The 20,838-nt window shown below is 35.9% G+C and overlaps 1 protein-coding gene across 1 annotated transcript in view; it reads left to right on the top strand.

Annotated features, from left to right (window-relative positions):
- Positions 1 to 20,838, top strand: part of DCN (decorin) — a 39,217-nt gene that overhangs the window by 13,033 nt on the left and 5,346 nt on the right. Inside the window, exons 3-6 of the mRNA XM_053943964.1 lie at positions 6,709 to 6,821; positions 16,343 to 16,556; positions 16,744 to 16,857; positions 18,037 to 18,130. Of these exons, the coding sequence (XP_053799939.1) occupies positions 6,709 to 6,821; positions 16,343 to 16,556; positions 16,744 to 16,857; positions 18,037 to 18,130 (535 nt within the window). The remainder of the gene's footprint in view (positions 1 to 6,708; positions 6,822 to 16,342; positions 16,557 to 16,743; positions 16,858 to 18,036; positions 18,131 to 20,838) is intronic.

Raw genomic sequence — 20,838 nt, 5'->3', positions numbered from 1 at the left:
AAGATTATTTCAGAATATTTTTCTGTCTATCTAAAATGCTAGTGTTCTTCAGAAGACATGTTTGAGATCATTGTAATTAAAAGTCAGAAATAAAAGTTGCATGAATTTTAGCTTCAAAAATATATCATTACTCTTAGGTATTAACTTTTGGAGCCAGGAGAATAACTCTCTCTGTACCAAAAATGTGACTAGCACTGAAAAATAATTCATAACAGCTGTGGCTTTCAATATTCGTTATGCTTTGAAATAGTGTTCACTACTCAGAGTGGGTGGAGGTGGAATAGAGCAGATAAAGCCATGAATTCACTTATATACCTTTGCTAGGGCTTTTATAATTATTAGCACTATCACAGTGGAGAACTATGCGTTTGATCACAGTGTGTGTGAATTCGTTTTTATTTTCCTGTGTTTCTCACTCTGTTTTGGGAAGCAATGTTATAAATGTTTGGGGGGAAAAATACTCTGTGTAGTAATAGGTCAGTAGGTCCACCCTTGTGAAGGGCCATCTCAGCAGGGAATGGAGTTTGTTTTCTTGTTCTTTCCTATGGGAAGGGTCAGACATATACAAAAACAATAATCTGTGATAAAAATAAGCCTAAAACGGATCTTATGAGACTTTCAGACTACTGAACAGGAAAAATATCTAAAAAACAGCTGGGAATCATCTTCAAGAATATATATTTTAAGAATCTTATGCATTCCATAGTGCTTTTTATATCTGTTAGAAAAAAAAATATTACTGCTGATTTAATAGTAAGAGTGGAGAAAGTAGAGCTTGAAAGTGGGAGAGAGAAGGAGGCCGTGGATACTTGTCTGTAGAAAAAGACAACTGTTTCTTATTTCATGGATGCAAATAATGAAATTTCTCATATTTGCAAATCCCACACAATAGAGAACAAATTTCCAGTAAATACTGTAGCACATAGCCTGGGAAACTATCAGTAAACTTTTCTAAGTCAAAGCATTCAAAGCAGTTCCTTGCCATCCTTCCAGAAAGCAGTCCTTGGATCCAGTTATTTTTCCGTGACTAAGTATCCTGACCCTGTAAACTTTCCTTTCGCCTCATTTGCCCCAGAGTCCACGCAGGGCATTGCTAAGGTCATTCACCCCTGGGAGGAGTGCTGCCCGTCAGTGGGATGCAGCAGAGCTGGGCTTGGAGCAAGGAGAGCACACAGCAGAGTGCAGAGACAGCCCAGGCAGCTGCTGGAGGGGCTGCCTCCACTGGGAGTGCAGCCACTGGTGATCACGGCTGGGAATTACATGGAGCTCAGTCCAAATTCCTCAACTGGCAGCAGCTGTTCGCGGAAACTGAGAGAGTCTTGAAACGAGCACTATTTTATGGCCCCTGTGATAATAATTGTAAGTGTTGCAATGTAATAACACATGTATCTGAGCTACAGCCTTCAGATGTCTCTCTGCCTTTTGGCCCGTGCTCTCCAGCTGGGAAAGCAAAGGTTTATTCAGAGGAATAAGCCCCATCCCTGCTGTCTGTAAAACGGATAGGTGGAGGAAAAATCTCCCAAAATACCCTAAACACACCAAAAAAAAAAAAATCAAACCACAAAATTGTAAAAATTGTTTATCACTGTCACTGTTCACATATTTGTTATTTAGGCTTTGTGGTCCCAGTGTGGGAAAGATGCAATTGTCAGGAAAGCACCCTCATCTCTGGGCTGCAGACTCAGACTTCTACTTGCTTAGTCTCCCTCGCTGGCCCCATAAATCTTGCATTCCTTTTTTGCACAGTCGTATGGCTTCAGCAAAAATGTGGCTCCATGCCAAGACGCAGACTAACTTGTGGCTCTCGCTGCCGAGAAGCTGGAGCAGTGGACTGAAACCTCTGCATAACCAGGAGGGTTCAAAATTCTCCCTTCTCCGTTGTGGTTTAAAAGATTCCATGGCCACTTGATCTCAGCTCCTGTAGCTGAGCAGGTTACTCCTTCAGCTGCAGAAATAAAGCCTGCTGTGTATGTACACCAAAACCCATAACATCCTCACACTATTCCCAAATTCTTGCTACATCTCCTACAGCTGTTTGGCTGGCTGAAGAGCAGCATGTGCCAGTTGGGCTGGTGCAGTGCTACACGGGAGATGGCTAGCCACTGATTGATTCTCTCTCAGGGAACAGGTAAGGGATGAATTATGCCAGTCTTGGCCCTTCTCTGCCTAATTTCCCATCTCATAAAATCTCCTGACCCACCAACCTTCTGTCCTCTCCAGGAGGTGAGGCAATCACAGCTAAACAGCCAGACACTGCCATTTGCTTAAGGTATGATGACAAAAAGCTACAAGGATGAGCTCCCACAGAGACAAGTTTGATTTCTGCAAGGTTACCTTCTCCAACCTCCCACTAAGCAGAGATTCCTGGTCCATGTAACATCTCCCCATCAAAGGTGACTGTGGATGAGTCTTTCTTGTGTGAGAAATAAATTGGTTAACAATCCATTTATTCTGGATTTTATTGAATAAATTTTGATGGTATACAAAAAAGTTAAGAAAACTTCTGTCATGAATACTAAAAGATTATCTTATCCTAAGAAAAGGAAATATTCAAACTTCCTTACACAATTTTTTTGTCATTTTGTAGTTCTGTGGCTTATTCTGTTCTTCAGGTGTTTTAATATGCATACGTTTTTACACATGTAAATGTATACTTGCAGGAGTAATTTGATCCAGGTTGATAATGTAGGAAAATAGGAAAAATTTTGCTTATAAAAAGGGGTATTAGAGATCTGACCTGGGCTACAGGAACTGATGGCTATTAAGCTTCTATAAGGAAGCAATGATTTCTCCCAAAGAAATATTTTAGTGCAAATAAAAAGGGTATTTTGACTAAGATACGTGAACTGGTTAATTAAATCTCTTTTATTTTCAGAATCTTTAAGCTCTTAATCTTGGTGTAAACAAGAATTTTGGAAGGGTAGAGCTATATAATTTCTTATTATTTGTGAATAAATTGATTTTTTAAAAATTTATTTACCAACTTTAATAATAACTGACTTTGTTTTATTCAACCACAATTCAAAAGAGGATCTATGCATTTTATACATATAAAATATGTATAAAATACATAGATATATGAATATATGTATTTTCAATTTAACATTGGGAAAGACAGATGAATCTAAATTTTTAATCAGTTATAAGTTGATCTTAGGAACTAGAAACCTGAAATACTTCCAGGGAGTTGAATACCAAACTGTGTAGCACTGATTATTGACATAAAAACTCAGACTGCTATGAGAGATTTTCATATGGTTTTTCCAGAAGCAAGTTTTAATGTATAAAAACTTCACAGCCAAGAGCTGGAATATCTGTGTATACTGTTCTTAAAATGATTGAGAGGAAACTCAATTGATATTTTCTGACACTAGTTTTCTTTTTGGTTGGCACTACATAAATTTCTCCAGAAGTCAGTTGTAGGATGTACAGTGTAATCACACTGTACAACATGGCTTCAGATGTACATGGGCATCTCCTGAGTCTCTCAGTAAGGGCAGCCCACAATTCCCCTCTAAGCTTCTGTATCCCAGACAGAAGAACCAAAAAAAAAAATCTTTCTGGGACATGATAATTCTATCCCAGTAACCATTTGAGCTTCCAGTGGGATTTCAATTTTCTCCATTTGATTTAAACTCTCTCACGTCAGTTCAGACTCCCCCATTCGTGTGAACTGGCTGCTGTTGACCAGAAAGGTTTGAAGCTTTTTTCCCAGGGCTGGGAGCCTGCAGCACAGGGATGAGTTTGCAGTACACCAATGCTCCTCCTACATGTATCTCTCTGGAGGTTCATCAACTTATACAGAGACCTGGAACTGCAGGCTGAAGCACAAGGCAAGGTAGATGTGGATCTAGTTTACACCTCAAATGCAGTTTAGTCCTGAATTATTTAAATGCTGATTTTGCAAGTCAGTGTCTAGAATCACCCATTTATAAACTTTTCCTCTACTGGAGAGCTTTAGATGATGTAAGTTTCAACTAGAGGATGTATTCAATTGCTTTCACTGATAATACAAGGTCTCCTCAGTAGATGGTGTGCACCCTGTACTCTTCTACATTTTGCTCTTCAAAACCTAAACAAGTCAATAAAAAAAAAAAAAAGAAATATGATGTCTATAGGTGGTTTTGAAAAAAAAAATTAAAAAGAGCTTCAGGAAACGCATTGCAATATACATGGAATAAGTAATTAAAAATGTTCAACTCCAAGTGACGGCAATTATACTCTGCATGCAGAGCTAATTATTGTATTGTACAACCTTCTAGTTTCTAGTACAAGACAGGAAAATGATGTTATAAATAATTTTCAGAAATGGATTTCTGATTATCAAATTTGTCTTATCTTTATAATATGAAACATTGAAAGCTTAACTTTATTGCTCTGAGAAATTATCAGTTCTACCATATTAGTGAATAACACTTAAGCTTTTAGAAACTGAAAATTACAGATGGAAGTTGTGTGTGAAGTTTAGTCTCTGGCAAATTATCCCTTCAGTGGCAAGCCAAGTGTTCCCCAAGTGCCCTTGCAAATTATGTTCCAAGGGCTTCACATAAAGCTTGGCTGCATAGCTCTTTCACCCTAATGTCTGCCATAGCACTTCTTAGAGGTACCAGCCTACTAATAGAAACGTGCTGACAACCAGAACATACTAATGCTACTTGGAATATAAGCAATTAAACCCTTCAGGTTTTTTGTTTTTTTTTTTTTTTTTCCTTTCATATGTAAAGAATGCTATAGAAGTTGCTAAAGTGCAGGAAGTTATAACAAAATTATGGTCTTGAAAATGCAGTGTTTTTTGGGAAAGAATTTTTTAGTTGCTGACATCAGTCCTGTTCACTGAAGACAGAAACTGTCCAAAGACAACCAACATGCAAATTATACAGTATCATATTCTTATATATTTGGAACTCTAGTACTACACTTCTGGAAGTAATGAGGGTTTTGCAACTGTTGAAGTAAGAACAAAGTCCATGCCTAAATGAGGAGAAGTTATTTTAGTAATATGAGCAACCTTAATCTGTATCAAATATTTGTGCACTGAACATCAGTAAGGTAAACAGGATGAGATGTGAGTTTTGGCTGGTGTCAGTTTATGAAGCTTTTACTAGTTCATCCCAGGCTGCATGATTCTGCTTTTTAAAACTTTTGAATTCTGGTGTAATTAAAACTCAGACAGGTAAATTTTTATTGCACTCAGTTTTAATACAAATCTGATCCAAATATTTTAATATTTTTTTATCTTACCATACTTTTTCCTTTACATATACACACATATATTCTATGAAAGGATTGAAAGAGGAATTTTACTGAACATAAGATTTTGACAGAGAAACCTTCATTCTGTGTGTGAAAACACATTTGATGAGCAATAAGTATCACAGAATCACAGAATCGTTGAATTTGGACATCAACTCTTGCAACCATCTAGGCCACTCCCCTGCTTAGGGTGTTGCTTGGGGCTGTATCCAGACAACTTTGGAGTATCTCCAGGTGTGGATTCTCCACAGACATGGTGGGCACAGCATCTTGTCTCTGGGAAGCATATCCCACTGTATTTGCAATGCCATGCTTGGGATTAGTATATAGGTTTAAAAAGTAACATATATATGTATATCTCTTTCCTCTGAGAAGAATATTGTGCAGTTCACCATTGTTCTGGGGAGACACTGGAAATACTTGCAGAGGGAGCTTTCCCAGAAGAGTTCAAATATAGCTTCAGGAACACTAGTTAAAACCTTTACTGGTAAAAAGACAATTTTACCCAGAAAAGTCCACTTCTGATACATGCCCATATAGAGACTTCATTAGCATCTAGAAATTTTTTCCTACCAACTATTCATTTAGCATTTCACATTCTATTAAAAAAAAAAAAAAACTAGTTAGGAAAGAACATTTTAATTTTGTGGTAAATCAGAATGACTGTAAAAGATTTGTTTTACTCCAAGTCACAGTATGAAAGGAAAACTGGGTAAAGCAAGTGTTATTTAACACTAAATAATTTCATTTCCATGACTTCATCAGACTTACATATCAGCTATTCAGAAAATAGTCCCAAAGAGAGTCTTTAATTTAAACTGTCTGATGTTCTTTTGGCAGCTGTAGTGAAACCAAGAGATTTGTTCTCCAGAAAACTTGGACATAGTTTCAATTCAAAGAAAAGGGGGGAGGTGGATTGGTAGTTTGGGTTTTTTTTTTTAAGGTGGACTTTACTGCAATTTACTCAGTTACTGTCAAATAAACTGTATTTTTTTTTTCTGGAAATTATTATAATTAACTATCGTGCTTCCTTCAAAAAGCCTAGTACCTTTTAAAAGCTGGAAAAGTTCTCTGTCTACAAAAGCTAAGACCCAGTGAAAATAATAAATACTATATCTCTGTCCAAAAGGATTTTCTATCCACACAATTCAGTGGAATAAAACATGTTAGTAATTATTTTCCCAAACTAAATCCTTTGCTTCAAGCTATACTTCAGATATTTTCTCAGAAAAGGCATAATGGAAATGTGAATAAATAAGTGTTAGTTCAACTTAGCAAAATAAAACTTTCTTTGACTGGCTGGAGACAGAAACACTTTCAAATAAGTCTTCATAAGCTGCTTCAGGAAATTAGTTCTAGAAATGGTGTTTACTGAAAGAAAAATGCTACTAAGAAAGGCACTGTCCCTTATTTAAAGTTTCTTTCAAAATTAATTGTTCTTTTCACTGTCACTAGGTCTGGAAAAGGTGCCAAAAGACCTTCCCCCAGACACAACTCTGTTGGACTTACAGAACAACAAAATCACTGAAATTAAAGAAGGAGATTTCAAGAACCTGAAGAATCTTCATGTAAGTGTAGAAATGAACTGATATTTACCAACAAAACTGGGGAGAAAATGTGGCTTTGGCCTAGTAATGCATTTTTTAAGGAAAACTGATTCAATAATTTGTGATCTTCTTCCACCAGCCCAGCTTATTTATTTATATCCCCATTTCTCTCCTGAAAGCTTTCTTGCCAAACTACAGGAGTTTCTCACCTCTTTTCAGCTATTCATACCTGTATCCTGTCCATTCAGTCCCCTGATCTCCACCATAGCTTCTCTCACATATTTATTTATGTTCTCAGTCTTTTTGGCACAGATACTTGGTTATTTCCATCTCAGCCCTGCCACCTCACTCACTTCTTACTGTACTTTTTCCCCTCCTGCCTCTGGGCTCACAGAGATTTGTAAGTGCCACGTTTGTCAGCAGACATTCTGTACTAATTTTAATTCAAGAATCTTTCCAAATTACTCTTCTGCCCCCTGCCCTGCCATGAAATTGTGTTTTTGCAATAACCTTCTCCAAGCAAAGCTTCATCCTCATCCTTCTTTACCTGCCAGTCTCTTATAACACATGTCTGGTTTCCTCTTTGCTGAAGTATTTTCCTTCCTGGTTTCTCTGACATTTTTTTTTTTCTGGTTCACCTCTTCTTTTCCAAGTTTCCATCAGACAGCTACCTCCCTCTCTGTTTCTAAATTTTTTTGCTCTGTCTGAGGTCCTCCTCCCTGTCTATAGTTTTTATCAACATTTTAAAATACATACCTTGTACTTTTACCTAAATTTGGTTGAAATATTTTTCTCTGCAGAGCAGAAAAGGGCTATTCTCTCTCTTTGAAAGTAATATCCTAATTCACTCATATGCCTGAAAATATTACTTTGTAGCATTTCAACAACTTATTTTATTCTGTGTATTCCTCCATTTGATCCTTTATTATTATAAAGAATATCCTATTTGTCTCTTCTTGCCTGGCTTTTTATAGCCTATTTATTTTCTATTCTATTCTATTCTATTCTATTCTATTCACAAAAAAAAAAAAAAAAAAAAAAAAAAAGTTAGCTCCCACTGTTCATCCACTATTGGTGCCAATATCATCACCTAAAGAATCACTGTTGCAAACAAGAATCTACATTCAACCACATATACTTGAGAAAAACTTATAAAATTGTACCTCTGAATTTTTTCCAAAGTCCCTCTTAAATATTTGTATAAATGCAACACCAAGAAGACAATTTAAAAAAAATATGAATGCCAGACTGTCCATAATGAAGGGATCTGCATGAGTGAATCATGATGACGTTCATGTCATCTAATTTTAGCATAGGTGTCTATAGTTGATCTAATTCCATAGATAACCTCTAAAGTCAACAAAACGCATTCTTCCACATCACATTTCAGTAGTCTAGGTTTAAGAATGAGACAATTTGTTCCCCAGATTTTTTTTTCAATTCCCTTCTATGGCTACAGGACAGATTTGACACTGTAATTCCTGCCCATTTGTTTTAGTTTTCTTCCACCTTGGAAAGAAGTCCTTCAGTGAAGATTATCTATGAGGTGCTAAAAGAGACAAAATTCTTATCAGTTAAATTAATCTTTTGGCAATCCTTCTTCATGACACTGTATTAAATGAGTCAGAACATGGTATTGCAGATGAAAATCACTGCTCCCACTTGACTTCTACCCACTTGGCACGTGGTCTAGGTCTCAATTACACATCCTGCTGTGAGCTATGCTGTTGTGAACTTATTTTATCTCATTGAAGTTAACTCTAAGGGGTTTTCTTTATTTTGTTTTGTTTTGTTTTTTTTTTTTTTTTTTTTTTTTTTGCAACAGATACAATTTAATAGTGAATTAAATAAGTAACTCCTCAGGGAAGAAATTATTTGTTTGGCTTACTCACAAAAGTACCCAGTACATGCTTAGGTACCACTGGAAATCATACATTAGCATAAATTTTAACAAGTAACCTTCAAAACTGCTATTTTCCTGGATTTACTCAAGAACCAATAATGATTCTCTCAAGGTCCCCTTCCAACCCAAACCATACTATGATTCTATTATCTCCTCCTCAAAAAATAATTTAGTAAAACAGTATATTTATGTAACTAGGCACCATCTTTGCTCTCAGCAGGAATATTCCTGTGTAATATCTGGGAACGATTCCCATTCCCCAGCTTTCAATTAAATATTTTTCAGAGGGAGTATTGTTTTTAGAAAGTAAAACTCAAAAGCATTGTTGTTGACAGAGCTCTATTATCTCATTTATTTTAAAGATATATGAGTGTGTGAGGTTCATATATAAAATGTATGTGCTTTTTAACCTTATCCCAGAGAAACATGGCTTGGGTTAATGTTACATTTGATAGTGTGATATTCAAAAATTTCTTAGACTTTACTAAACTTTCCTACTCGACTAAAACAAGAAGATTTACGAAAATTAACAGTAATATTGGTTCAAAATCTAAAATTGGAAACGGGAGTTAACCTCTTGCTTGAATGATCACTTAAGGGAATGATTCCTTAAACCCCTATATTCATAGATCTTGAAAAAATGAACAGCTTATACAGTTTGTTACTTTTAAATAATCTATTAAAATACCTTCCTAATACTGTAGCTGTCACCAACCACAAGTGTATTATTTTTAGAAGTGATTTTCATGAATAGGTTGGGGTGAACCTAATGTTTGACTGGTACTAAAAGCCAGAATAAGTAGCAAGAAAAGAAAGGATTTACCTATAACTTGTTCATGGCTTCTCTTTCAGTTCAAGTGTAACTGCTAATACCACACATTGCTGGAGTACACAGCACTGGAGATGAAAGAGAAATTAGAATCTACCAAAATATTCTTAGTATTGAAAATTTTTCTAAGTAGATTTCCCAAGTGCAGCTAAAATTTGCAGCTGTGGAAATATGGCAAGCAATTAGAAGAGGACACAGCTAAAGGAATATTTACCTGCAAATAATAGATTTCTGCCAAGAAACATCCGAGTCAACAGTTATAGTGCACTTGTTATTTTCATAGCTTTAAATTATCCAGGAAAAAGTGCCTAAACTATTACGGTTGTACTGTTAAAACTCAGTGAGACTTCACTGTATTTGAAAATGAAAGATTTTTTGTTTGTTTCTGTGGTTTTGGTTTTGTTTATTTAGCACAGGACTTGAGAGAATAGAGGAAAAAATGAAGACTCTTTTTTTAAGGGCTGAGGACTGAGTTTCACATTTTCAGAAAACTGTCTGATGTTATGTAAAAAACTTGCTTATGACTTAGACCTGTGGCAAAAAAGTCAGACAGGAAAGCTATCGGAAAAGCCAGGAAAAAAGTCTCTATTTCTATGAAACAGTCAGAATTTTCCAGGCAGACTGACATTTCTGGATGGAGTTCAGTACTTTGACCCCATGGACACAATTAAGAATCCAAAATACTACATGAGTAAGTGCTCATGCAGAGTAAAGGAGGAGCCTACACAAACAGCACATGGAGTTGCAGGCTGTGTGGCAAAGCCAAAGCAAACCAGCAGAATGCCTGCACCTGGAAAAAGAGGTGAAAGAAACTGCTCTGTGTTAGATCACTGTAAGAACAGCACAAACAACAGGATAGTGACTACATGCTTCTCCAACAAGAATTTTTCAATTGGCTTAATGCTAGTATAGTGAAAGAAGATGAATGCACTATTGGCCTGAAATCAAATAGAACATTACCTAATTGAAGCTAGCAGAATTGTTCAAAGCCATGGCTGTACATACAAAAATGCTAAAGCAAACTTTGTTTAAACTGAAGGAAAAGATCTAAGAGATAAAAGATTTAAACTTGGAACTTAAAGTTATGACCATATCCACACTAGAGGATTATCAACACTATATGTGCAGGCAGAGAAATTGAAACTCACTTTGAAGTAACAGCAAATGGAAAAATAACGTATGGCAATAGAAAACTTCATGCCATCCTTTTTAAAAAAAACAAAACAAAACAAAACAAACAAACAAAATAAAAACCCCAAAACACCCAAACAAAACAAAACAAACCTGAAGAAAAGCCTAAGATCTTTCAGAGATATAGAAAACCCCCTGAGACATCAAAAAATATTAATTAAATAATCCAGTCTTCTGATGACTCATTAGAGCTCCAGTTCCCATTTTCCAGACATGAAAAGAAGTTAAGAAAACACTTAGTCTCTGTAAATCACAGAAAGAAGAATCAGTAACCACCATCATACTGTGCAAAAACAAAGACAGATATCACTGTCCAGGTTCTACCTCTGAACCCAGTTCCTAGTATCATCAGTGGCAGGACTGAGGTGAAGCTTTAGGTTTCTAACAAATACTCAAGGTGGGGAACAAAAGGTTAATCTTTCTGAAATACAGCACTACCTTAGAGAATTTTCATTTCCTCCTAGTCACCTCTGCATTGTGCTTAAGAAACAATGAGATTTTCCACAGAAAAGAGTATAAAACAGACCACATGCACAGAAAACATTTTTCTTGTACAATGGGTAAGGATTTTTTTTCTTGTGTGGAAAAAAACAGGACAAAATTATTCTGAGGTCCTTAAAATTCTGGAGAGAGTAAGCATACTAGGCTAAAAGGAAATTTATACTAGGAAAAAAGGAAATTTTTATAGAATAAATTTAAAAATCAGATCAATTGTAATAAACTTAATGAATGACCAAAATTTCTTGTCATAGTAGACAAGGACAGGGTTGAAAGAAAAAGGAAAATGCAGAACCACCTGTTTCCTCATCATCTGTGCGAGTCATGTTGCCTGAGAGGTATTAGTGAGAGCTCAAAGGCTAGGCAAACTAGGTCTGCAGCAGGATCCTTTGCTTTGTGGCATTATTCAACAAGGCCCTGTGCACGTGATTAAACTGCTTTCCACAGGCTTCTGTTTGTACTGACAGGCTGCTTCTTCAGTGCCTTGACATCTCCTTCCTTGACAATTCATTCATCTGTATTGCTTCCATGTCATCCCTTTTTCCTTGCTTTTCTTGGCTATGTCCTCTGATCCTAGGTTTGGATGATTAGAGAAGAATGTCAAGTTCTGCTTTTTGGCAAGTTTTGTTTGGTTGGTTGGTTTGTTTTATTCTTGGGTTATTTGGTTTTTTTAGTTTTTCCATGAATGTACATAAATCCATAATGATTTGGAAGAAAACCTTGACTCTATGCTCAGGTTATAAGTATGACTTAACTGAAAATGTAAGGTAAACAAAAGGGATGAATTTTATTATTATTTTATTAGGATGCCTGGCTCTTGAGGTTAAAGTTTTTAAGATATAACTGTTCCTAGCAGAACTGTAATAAGAAACTGGTAATAATGTAATACATAACCCAGGAAATTAAAGAAATTCCATTGGGTCAGGGATTGACTTTTCAGTTTAAACCCTGGAGGATGCATGCATCAGTAAAGAATTGATGTTAGATAAGAGTTTCATCCCCAGCTGGCAAAACAGGTGTATCACTATGTAATATGGCCGATGAAAGTTTGCTGGTAATTTTCCATTTTAATTCTGGTTTTGGCAAGGCTCTCACTTCAAACTATAATAAATTAAGATGATTGGGATTTGAAACCCCTCAGAACAGTCTCCTGAGATGCTCATATAATGAAATTACACCAGAAAATTTAATTCCTTGCTCCCTACCCCTAGACAGGGCAAAAAATTGGAAGTTTTAGTAACCACAAGAACAACCCTATGCTAATTCCAACCTGACTGCCACACACTGCCTCTGCAGTTTGTCAGGGTGTATTTTGACAAAAGCCTGCCAACATGGGTGCCAAAATTTTCCTGAATTGTGAATCCTCCTTTTTGTGTTGGGAATAAATATTTGATGTGGAAACCAGGTCAGAGGGAGCTAAATGGCCAGACTCCCACTGACTTCAATGTAGCCAGCATCTATTCCTGTCACACATTGGTTTTTATTTTTTCTCCTGACTACAGAAATACCAGAGGTGTTTCACTAAAAGAGAAAGTCATATTTGGAGCAAAGCTTAATTTTTTTTTCCTCTCTGAATGCCACTTAAACTGCTGGTCATGATAAGGTGGTGCAATATTATAACTGAATCAATGTTTACTGTGCATTTTACATGCTGTATTATGACAAAGGAAAAAACCTTATCTCAGGAAAATGAGGATGGAGGTTGAGTTTTCTATTATTTGTGGGAAATTGCTATGAAATGTCTAAGCCTAACAAACTGATGTGTTAATACTTGATGTATTTTTGCCTCTTTATTTTTTCTTTCTTTTTTTTTTTTTTTGCACCCATATCAGGTCATATTGAAAGCTGTGCATTCGTATGCTCAGTCTTTTTTGTTGTTAATTTATGATATGCTTCAAAATTTTGGGGTGGGGAGGAAGTTAGGGCTTAGGGAGTATATTTATTCTAAATGAAATATTCTTTTTCCTCCATTAAAAGTGAAAGTGTAGAAGAAGGTAGATTTTCAAATAAGGGCATTAGTTCCTGTGACTTTTGTTCTAAGTTGTCATTTCTGCCAAGTTGTTTCATACCAGCAGCATTGCAAGTGATATCTGTGACCGAGGGCTCCAGCACTCTTGAGCATTTCAGGATGACTTATTTTTCTCTCCAAGTACTTGTTGCCCTGTACAAAAATTTCATGTCTTTTAACATGCTGAAAGTAATGTCCCATCATGCCATCTGGGCTTTATTCTGGATAGCTGGTCCATGTAACCTGTTTTTGCCTAAGATCCATTCCTCTGTAACACTGCCTGCAGATGTTCTCCCTAGGTTTTTGTTCCCTAGTTCCTGTTTTCATTGACCTCTAAATCCCCTGAGTTTTTAATTTTATTTTATTTTGGTTTGGTTTAGCTTTTGTCACATGCAAACCATATGGGACACATTCTGAGGAAAGTAAACAGCATTGCTGCAAGGCTAATAACTTAGTTCTTTAAGTGTGGGATATAATGGAGCCATTGTGAAGTGGGAAAGGAATCCAGGGCTATGGCTTGCCAGGTGCTATACTGGTGTGTTATCCTCATCATTTGTTGTTGCTCTGGGAGACAGTAAAACCTCTCTTACAAACTGTAGTGTGTGGGTTTATTTTTCCTTCTTTACAGCTGCACAACAATGGGAAAATAATGCAGGTTTAAAATACTGGGAGCAGGGACTTGCAGAGAGGGGTCTAAGTGGGAAATAAAATTCTGGTACAGAAAAAGTTGTAATCTCTGACTTGTGGTGCTTTCCCACCTTATACCACCAAACACATGTCCCCACTGTGAAATTAGTGGTTTTATACATACCTTTGATAGAATACCATCATTTCTATGTGAGAGACTCCTTGAGTGTTTGAATAAAAAAAACTTGTGTGTTTCCCTAAGATAACATTAATATATTCAGGAGAAAGCATTGGAAAAGCAGAACAGATTAATTCTAGGTACCTAGATAACTTCTGGGTTTGGTCAGGGGTATCAGTTCCACTCTGAAGAGATGTAACAATCAACAACTCAGAGAATATTTACAGTGCCTAGATGAATGTATGCCTGCCTATTTCGATCAAGAAATATTTGACACCAAGTCATCAGCTGTGATTACTCTTGCCCATTTTTTTTTATTTAAAAGATAACATAGTTAAAAGAAATCCAAAAAAGGCAGACTTTTAGCTGAGACAAATGGTTAATCAGTACAAAACAAAATAGAGGATAAAAATTTCAAATACTCATAACATGAGCCCAAACTCATTGGGTGTTGATTCAGAGATCTATGAAAGAAATACATGGTGAAATTAATAAAAATAAAGAACAATGTAATTAGCAGTAGCACATTGAAATAAAAATGATGTAAGAGATTAATCTGCATAATTCCAACTGTACCACTTATAAATAACTGGATTGTTTGCCATGTCCTAATACTCTACAGGGAGCTGAATTTCACTATGGGCAGAATCTACATCTTTATCACAGTTCTGGCAATCATGAATCAGAAAACCACTCCCAATGTGTATCCATGTCTTCAGATTATGTCAGATTCTATCATACAGGCCCAAATCAAAGAGAGTTGGTGCCAGGGCCTCCACTGACCAACATATTTATTTTGGGATGGGCTTATTGTCAGGGAAATACTCTGCTGAACTGTGGGTGACCTCTTCTACCTCCTCTTGCATATGAGTTATTTCTAGCTAGAATACAAAATTAAAACCAGATATGTTCAGCTTTACGTGTTCTCAATGAAACCATGTCCAGTACACACTGCTGGCTTTGCTCAGGGTGATCTGCAAGAGGAATCCATCAGGGGAAAATTTCAATCCGCCCACTCCTCTTTCCAGTTTCCATGATGGAGAGGTGCTGTCACAGAGACTGATAGTCTTGTCATTGTTTTAATACTTAACTGATTATGGAATCAATCAGACACTCCATTTTCCTCCAAGAAACAGAATAAAATGTAATTCTGAAAATATTCAAAGTGTATGAAAATGCTCTGATGTTCACTATAGTATTTACAACAATTTTTGTCTTCTGTTTCTGAAACTAGCACAATGGAGGTGGTGAAAAAAGATTCACTATTAATAAATATAAGTAGATATTATATCAATAATCAATATTATATTAATATTTATATGACCCATTCTACATAATCCACTGCAAAATCATGTAGCACTTTAAATCTGATAAGTAGATAGCAAACAGATGGACTGATAAGAGTCATTCAAGTATCTATTGTATTTGAAATACTGTCCCTTACTGTGTTATCTCCTGACAACAAGGCCTTCTCCCTTTTTTGTGTCATCGTTAATTAATCTATGAGATTTAGAAGTAATGTAAAATTTCAGAGGCATGCAGAGAACACCTGTTACAGATAACAGTGCTTTCATGGAGGTCTTTCTGCCCTGGCTGTATAGAGAGATAATCTTAGAGTTACCCTGAGTCTAGATATCACAGTCATGAGAATTGGATTAGGCACTGACAGGGAAGGCAAAGTAACTATGGTCCATGATTCCCCATGGCAAGACTTGGAGCATGATGCTTCAGATTTTTCCCCTGTTTTTATAAGACTAAGAGGAATGAGGTGAAATTATGCATATTTTTATTAAGCTGGGCTGTGCCTTCACTCTATTGAGTAATAGAATTTCCTGTTCAGGAGAAACTGATTAGAAGGGTTGTGTGATGTTGGGTAAGGTATAACAGTATCCTTAGGATAAACAAAATCAGGAAAAAAAACCTAAACAAAAATTAAATTTTTTGTGACTGTCTTGCTCTTCACAACTTTCAAATAGAATGATAGTACTTATTCTTGAACATAAATTATTGATGCTAACAGAAGCTGCATTGCAGTCTCAGCAACAAAGTAACACTTGTATTTGTTCTATAGGACTTACGTTTCACTGTTTCAGAAGATTATAATCTTTTTTTTTAGTACTGCATTGTGTCTTCTTCAGCTCACCAAGTTTGCCATTAGAAGACCCCAAAAGGCATTAGAGAATACTACTACTACTACTACTACTACTACTACTACTAATAATAATAATAATAATAATTTAAAAATGTTTCACCACAAAAATAATTTCCCTTGTGATCATCTGAGATCTCCTTGATTATTACTCCACAGGCATTGATCCTTGTCAACAACAAAATCAGCAAAATAAGCCCATTAGCTTTTGCTCCTCTGAAGAAACTGGAAAGACTTTACCTGTCCAAGAACAACCTGAGGGAGCTCCCAGAAAACATGCCGAAGTCTCTCCAGGAGATACGAGCTCATGAGAATGAGATCTCCAAGTTGAGGAAAGCTGTCTTTAATGGACTGAATCAAGTGATTGTCTTAGGTATGAGCATGAGAAATTATAACAAACACAGCTGAGTGTTTTTTCAAGATGCTATTTTTGGTTTGATCTGTGATTATATGTAGAAAGGCAACAAATGCCCCAATAAATTGTACCTCCAAATTAGCTTTGACCTGAAGAATATAGGTACCTACACTGCAGCACAGCTCACAACCATGTTTTGTTGCAGAACTGGGCACCAATCCAATCAAGAGTTCAGGCATTGAGAATGGAGCTTTCCAGGGAATGAAGAGGCTCTCCTACATCCGCATCGCAGACACCAACATCACAAGCATCCCAAAGGGTAAGAAATTCAATTAGTATTTCAGAGAATTGCACAGGTATAATGTGGTAACTTCTACTCAGTTGGGAAAAAATATTATGGAAGCTTTTTGAGTCTGTCCTTAAAGTATCTGTTTTTAAACTGGATGGCTTTTATTTGTTTGGAAAGTTTTGGCTTTCGGTTACAAGAAGATCCATGAGAGGTGCACTGTGAAATGTCATTTTATGTTATTTTGCTTTTCTTGTCTCATAGCTGAAATATAAAATGGAAGAATGTTTTCAGCCTCCAAGTCTGGTTATTGAGCCTGATTAACATTGCACAACTGTAAACTCATGTAGAATCAACTGAAGTTGTACAAGCATAAAACCAGCCCTCCACAAGTCTTTGGGGTTGAAACCAAAAATATTGTCCCTATAACAAAACAGAAACTTTTGCTATTTTTCAAAGTACTTAATTGCAAATTCCTACAAAATAAGAACAACTTCATGTAATTTCTTAAAAACAAAACAAACAAGAATGATTCCAATACAGAGGAAATTATATTCTATTGATTCATACTTCAGCCAACAGATTGTTTTGAAATGGCTGAATACTTTTTGAATGATAATCCTGATTTTTATTTTTTTTTCTTCCCATATTTCCTGTTTTGGATGTTCTTTTGAGGGACCTCTGATAGGTAAAATGTGTTTCCTCTTTTTTTTTTTTTTTTCCTAATAAACAGAATTTGTAAACTAGTATGCACCCTAACTAAAATAACATTAAAATTATTTTGCCTCATACTTACAGTCGCATTTTCTACTGATGTTTCTTGTTAAATATCTAGGTGCCACATGTTTGCATATTTATATATGTGGATAATCTAGCTAAAATGAGGCATCTTTCCATGTCCCATTTACATAATCATGAAGGCTAGAATTAATAAATGATAAGAATTTAATTTAGGTATTTTTCAAGAGTTAACTGTTTTATAATGACTCTAGGAGCTTGATCTCATTTCATGCTAAATAAGTGGCTAGTATCTGTTTTCAATTTCCCTGATTGTGAAAGTTCTTTATTTCATTTAGTGAATAGTTCATGGGCATGTTTAGAAAAATATTTTGTCAACTGTAAAAGAGCCTTGTTATAATACAAGTTTTTTTTTTTTTTAAATATAAGAATCCAGTTTAATCAAAAGTAATTTGATGGTGTTCTGTCTTTCAGGCCTTCCTCCATCCCTTACTGAACTTCACCTTGATGGCAACAAAATCAGCAAAATTGATGCTGAAAGTCTCTCTGGACTCACCAACTTGGCAAAGTAAGAATTAATTTCTTTTTTTCACATAAAATATTAGTTGAAATTGCAATCACCACAAACACAATTATAAAACATAAGTCTGGCCTTCATGAGTATTAGAATCATTGAAATAATCATAATTTAGAAGCAAAGGCTTCTAAGGATTTGTGTACAGATTGAAGAAAACAAACACTTCTTTTATTTTCCTGACAAAACTTTTCATCTGTTTTCAATTATGAGTGTTATATGCTCAGGACAACTGTTTATGTGATTTACAAAAAAACAAAATGAAAGCAAAACAAACAAAACAAAACACAAAAACCTAAACAAACAAAAACCCAGGGAAAAAAAAAGCACCAAAAAACAAAAAAAAAAAACCACCCCAGAACAATTATATCATGTTTTTTTCATTTCATGTCCATCTTTGGTTTGTGCAGTTTTCTTGGAACACAGCAATGCTCATGCAGTTTGCCTGGAAAATGAGGAAAAAAGTACATGGGAACCAAAACTTCTTTCAACAGTGGTTCCTTTGTTTCTCAAGAAAGGCAAGTCTGCAATTAGTCCAGGAACACAATTAGGAAAAAAAAAATCATAAAATTTAATTGAAAAATTGTTACTGTCAGAGTGACTTTACTCTGCTAATCTGTGAATATGTTGTTGAATGTTTCATTAACTGTAGGAAAATAAAAAGGACAATTCCCAAAAAGCCCTTATACAGAATGGTTTGATGTGAATTCATTCACATCAAAAAACATGTAGCAGAGAAAAATGGTTCTTTACTACAATAATTTTTATAATTTAATATTCAAAAAATTACTATGAAAATGCTTTTTAAAAAGACTGATAATCAGACTTTTAACCAGATTACTGGATTAATGTATTTTCATCTTCATCATTCTGCTTGTCTTAATGAGGGTAGAAAACAGAAATCAGAGAAAAATTACTGAGTAACTGGAGTTAAGTTTACAACTATTTATAGTTGCCTGGACAGCAGTTCAGTGCAATGAAGTATATAATAACCTAATACTTATTTTGAATCTGAAAATTCCAAGATATAAAACTTAGAACAGCTTTCCAGATCTTATAAATTAAGACATTTCATCTTATGTTTTATGTTAGTATTTTATCACAGACTCAAAAAAATAAAAAAAACCTGTCCTAGATTTTAATGAAAAAATAAAAATACTATAAATGTGGATTAGAGGACTGTGAAGTAGTTATTGTTTTTTTTACAGAGGCTTAGAATAGATTATAACATTCTTCGGAGAAATTATGAAGAAAACTTCCAAAACCAAAAGAAGATGATAACCTCTCAGGTAGAGAGTAATTTACATTACTGGAGGTGCAGGTTGTAGTGCTTGTGAGCTGCCCTGCAGATGACACAGTTTTTCTGTTTTTCTCATTCACACTTGGAAAACACCACAGGCAGCATCACATGGACAACATTGTTTGAAGTCTGCCTAAAGACATAAAGTTTTAAACAGCAAGTGCCAATGGAGTCCTAAAAATATCTAAACTTGGGCTGCTTCTATTGTGGCTGTACTGTATGGAACAAGATATTCTGTTGACCATGATGTGGAAATGTGGAGCTGCTCAGAGCAGGCTCTAAGTTTTTAAGTGTGAGAACCCAGGACATCCCTCTGGCTGCCCTGGCTGTCTCGAGACCCTGGCAGGGGACTCGGAGACCTTGGTATGAAGTCAAAAACACCTGTGGCTTTGATTTTAGCCTGTGGAAAAAACCGCCAACTTTGTATGAGGAATTACAAGCCACAAGGGTTTGAGTAGTGTGGTAGTTGAATTAACACAGGGTGAAAAAGTACAATTTTGGGGCTTTTAGAATGGGGTTCCAGGGGACAAGATGGAGGGATTTGGGCATGTCCTGACCTTTTTCTCCTTCTTCTTGCCCTCCATGTCTTGCTGTGATGGTGACACTTTTCTATTGGTTTAAGGTAGAGACACACTGTCCAACATAGATGTTAGATATTGGCACGTTATTGTAAACATAGTGCACATAGTTTTTAGTATAAAATGTAAACACCACCCCAGAGTACAGACAGAATGCCATGGCCAACTTGCTAGACAGAGCTCAGCAGGCCAGAGAAAGAATGCTATAGATAAGAGAAAATAAACAACCTTGAGAAGCCGACCCTACGCGTTCAGACCTCTTCTTTGGCTGCGCGAGCTGGGAGCAAGGACTTTTACTTTCTCGGGCTCACCTCAATCACCAGACCATGAGATTCAAGCACTCTGCCCTGTGCTTAAGTGGGTAACCTAAGCATAGTCAGTGATGCTCTTTTGCAAAGGTGGGAGGTAAGGAAGAGCACAGATTGCTGAACAAGGAGCAAATATAACAGACAGATGAGGAAAGGAGGGAGCTATGGAAGAGCTCTATCCTACCATAAAGAACCACAGCTTTTTTTTATATGTCTAAGTTTTCAGAGATATTAGGACAAGGTCAGAAAACCTTGTTCATGCCTACTCAAGCTTGACAGTCTAATAGCTGCCCTAAGGCACAGATAAGCTTTGAGAAACAGGTAATTTTTCTGGCTGTGTTAAGGAATTTTAAACTGTCAAATATTTCATGCAAGAGCTTGGTGTAGGTCTATTGTTCATTCTCTTTTTAGTTTTCTTGCATTCTAGTAGATGTGCAATATTTGTCCTTTTTGTTTGTTTGTTTTCCATGTAAAATTACTCCTAACTCTTTCAAAAACCTTCATTGAGTGATTCAG

This window comes from Vidua chalybeata, chromosome 5 (genome assembly GCF_026979565.1).
Source record: "Vidua chalybeata isolate OUT-0048 chromosome 5, bVidCha1 merged haplotype, whole genome shotgun sequence".
NCBI lineage: Eukaryota > Metazoa > Chordata > Aves > Passeriformes > Viduidae > Vidua > Vidua chalybeata.
This window is presented reverse-complemented; position numbering and strand designations above follow the sequence as displayed.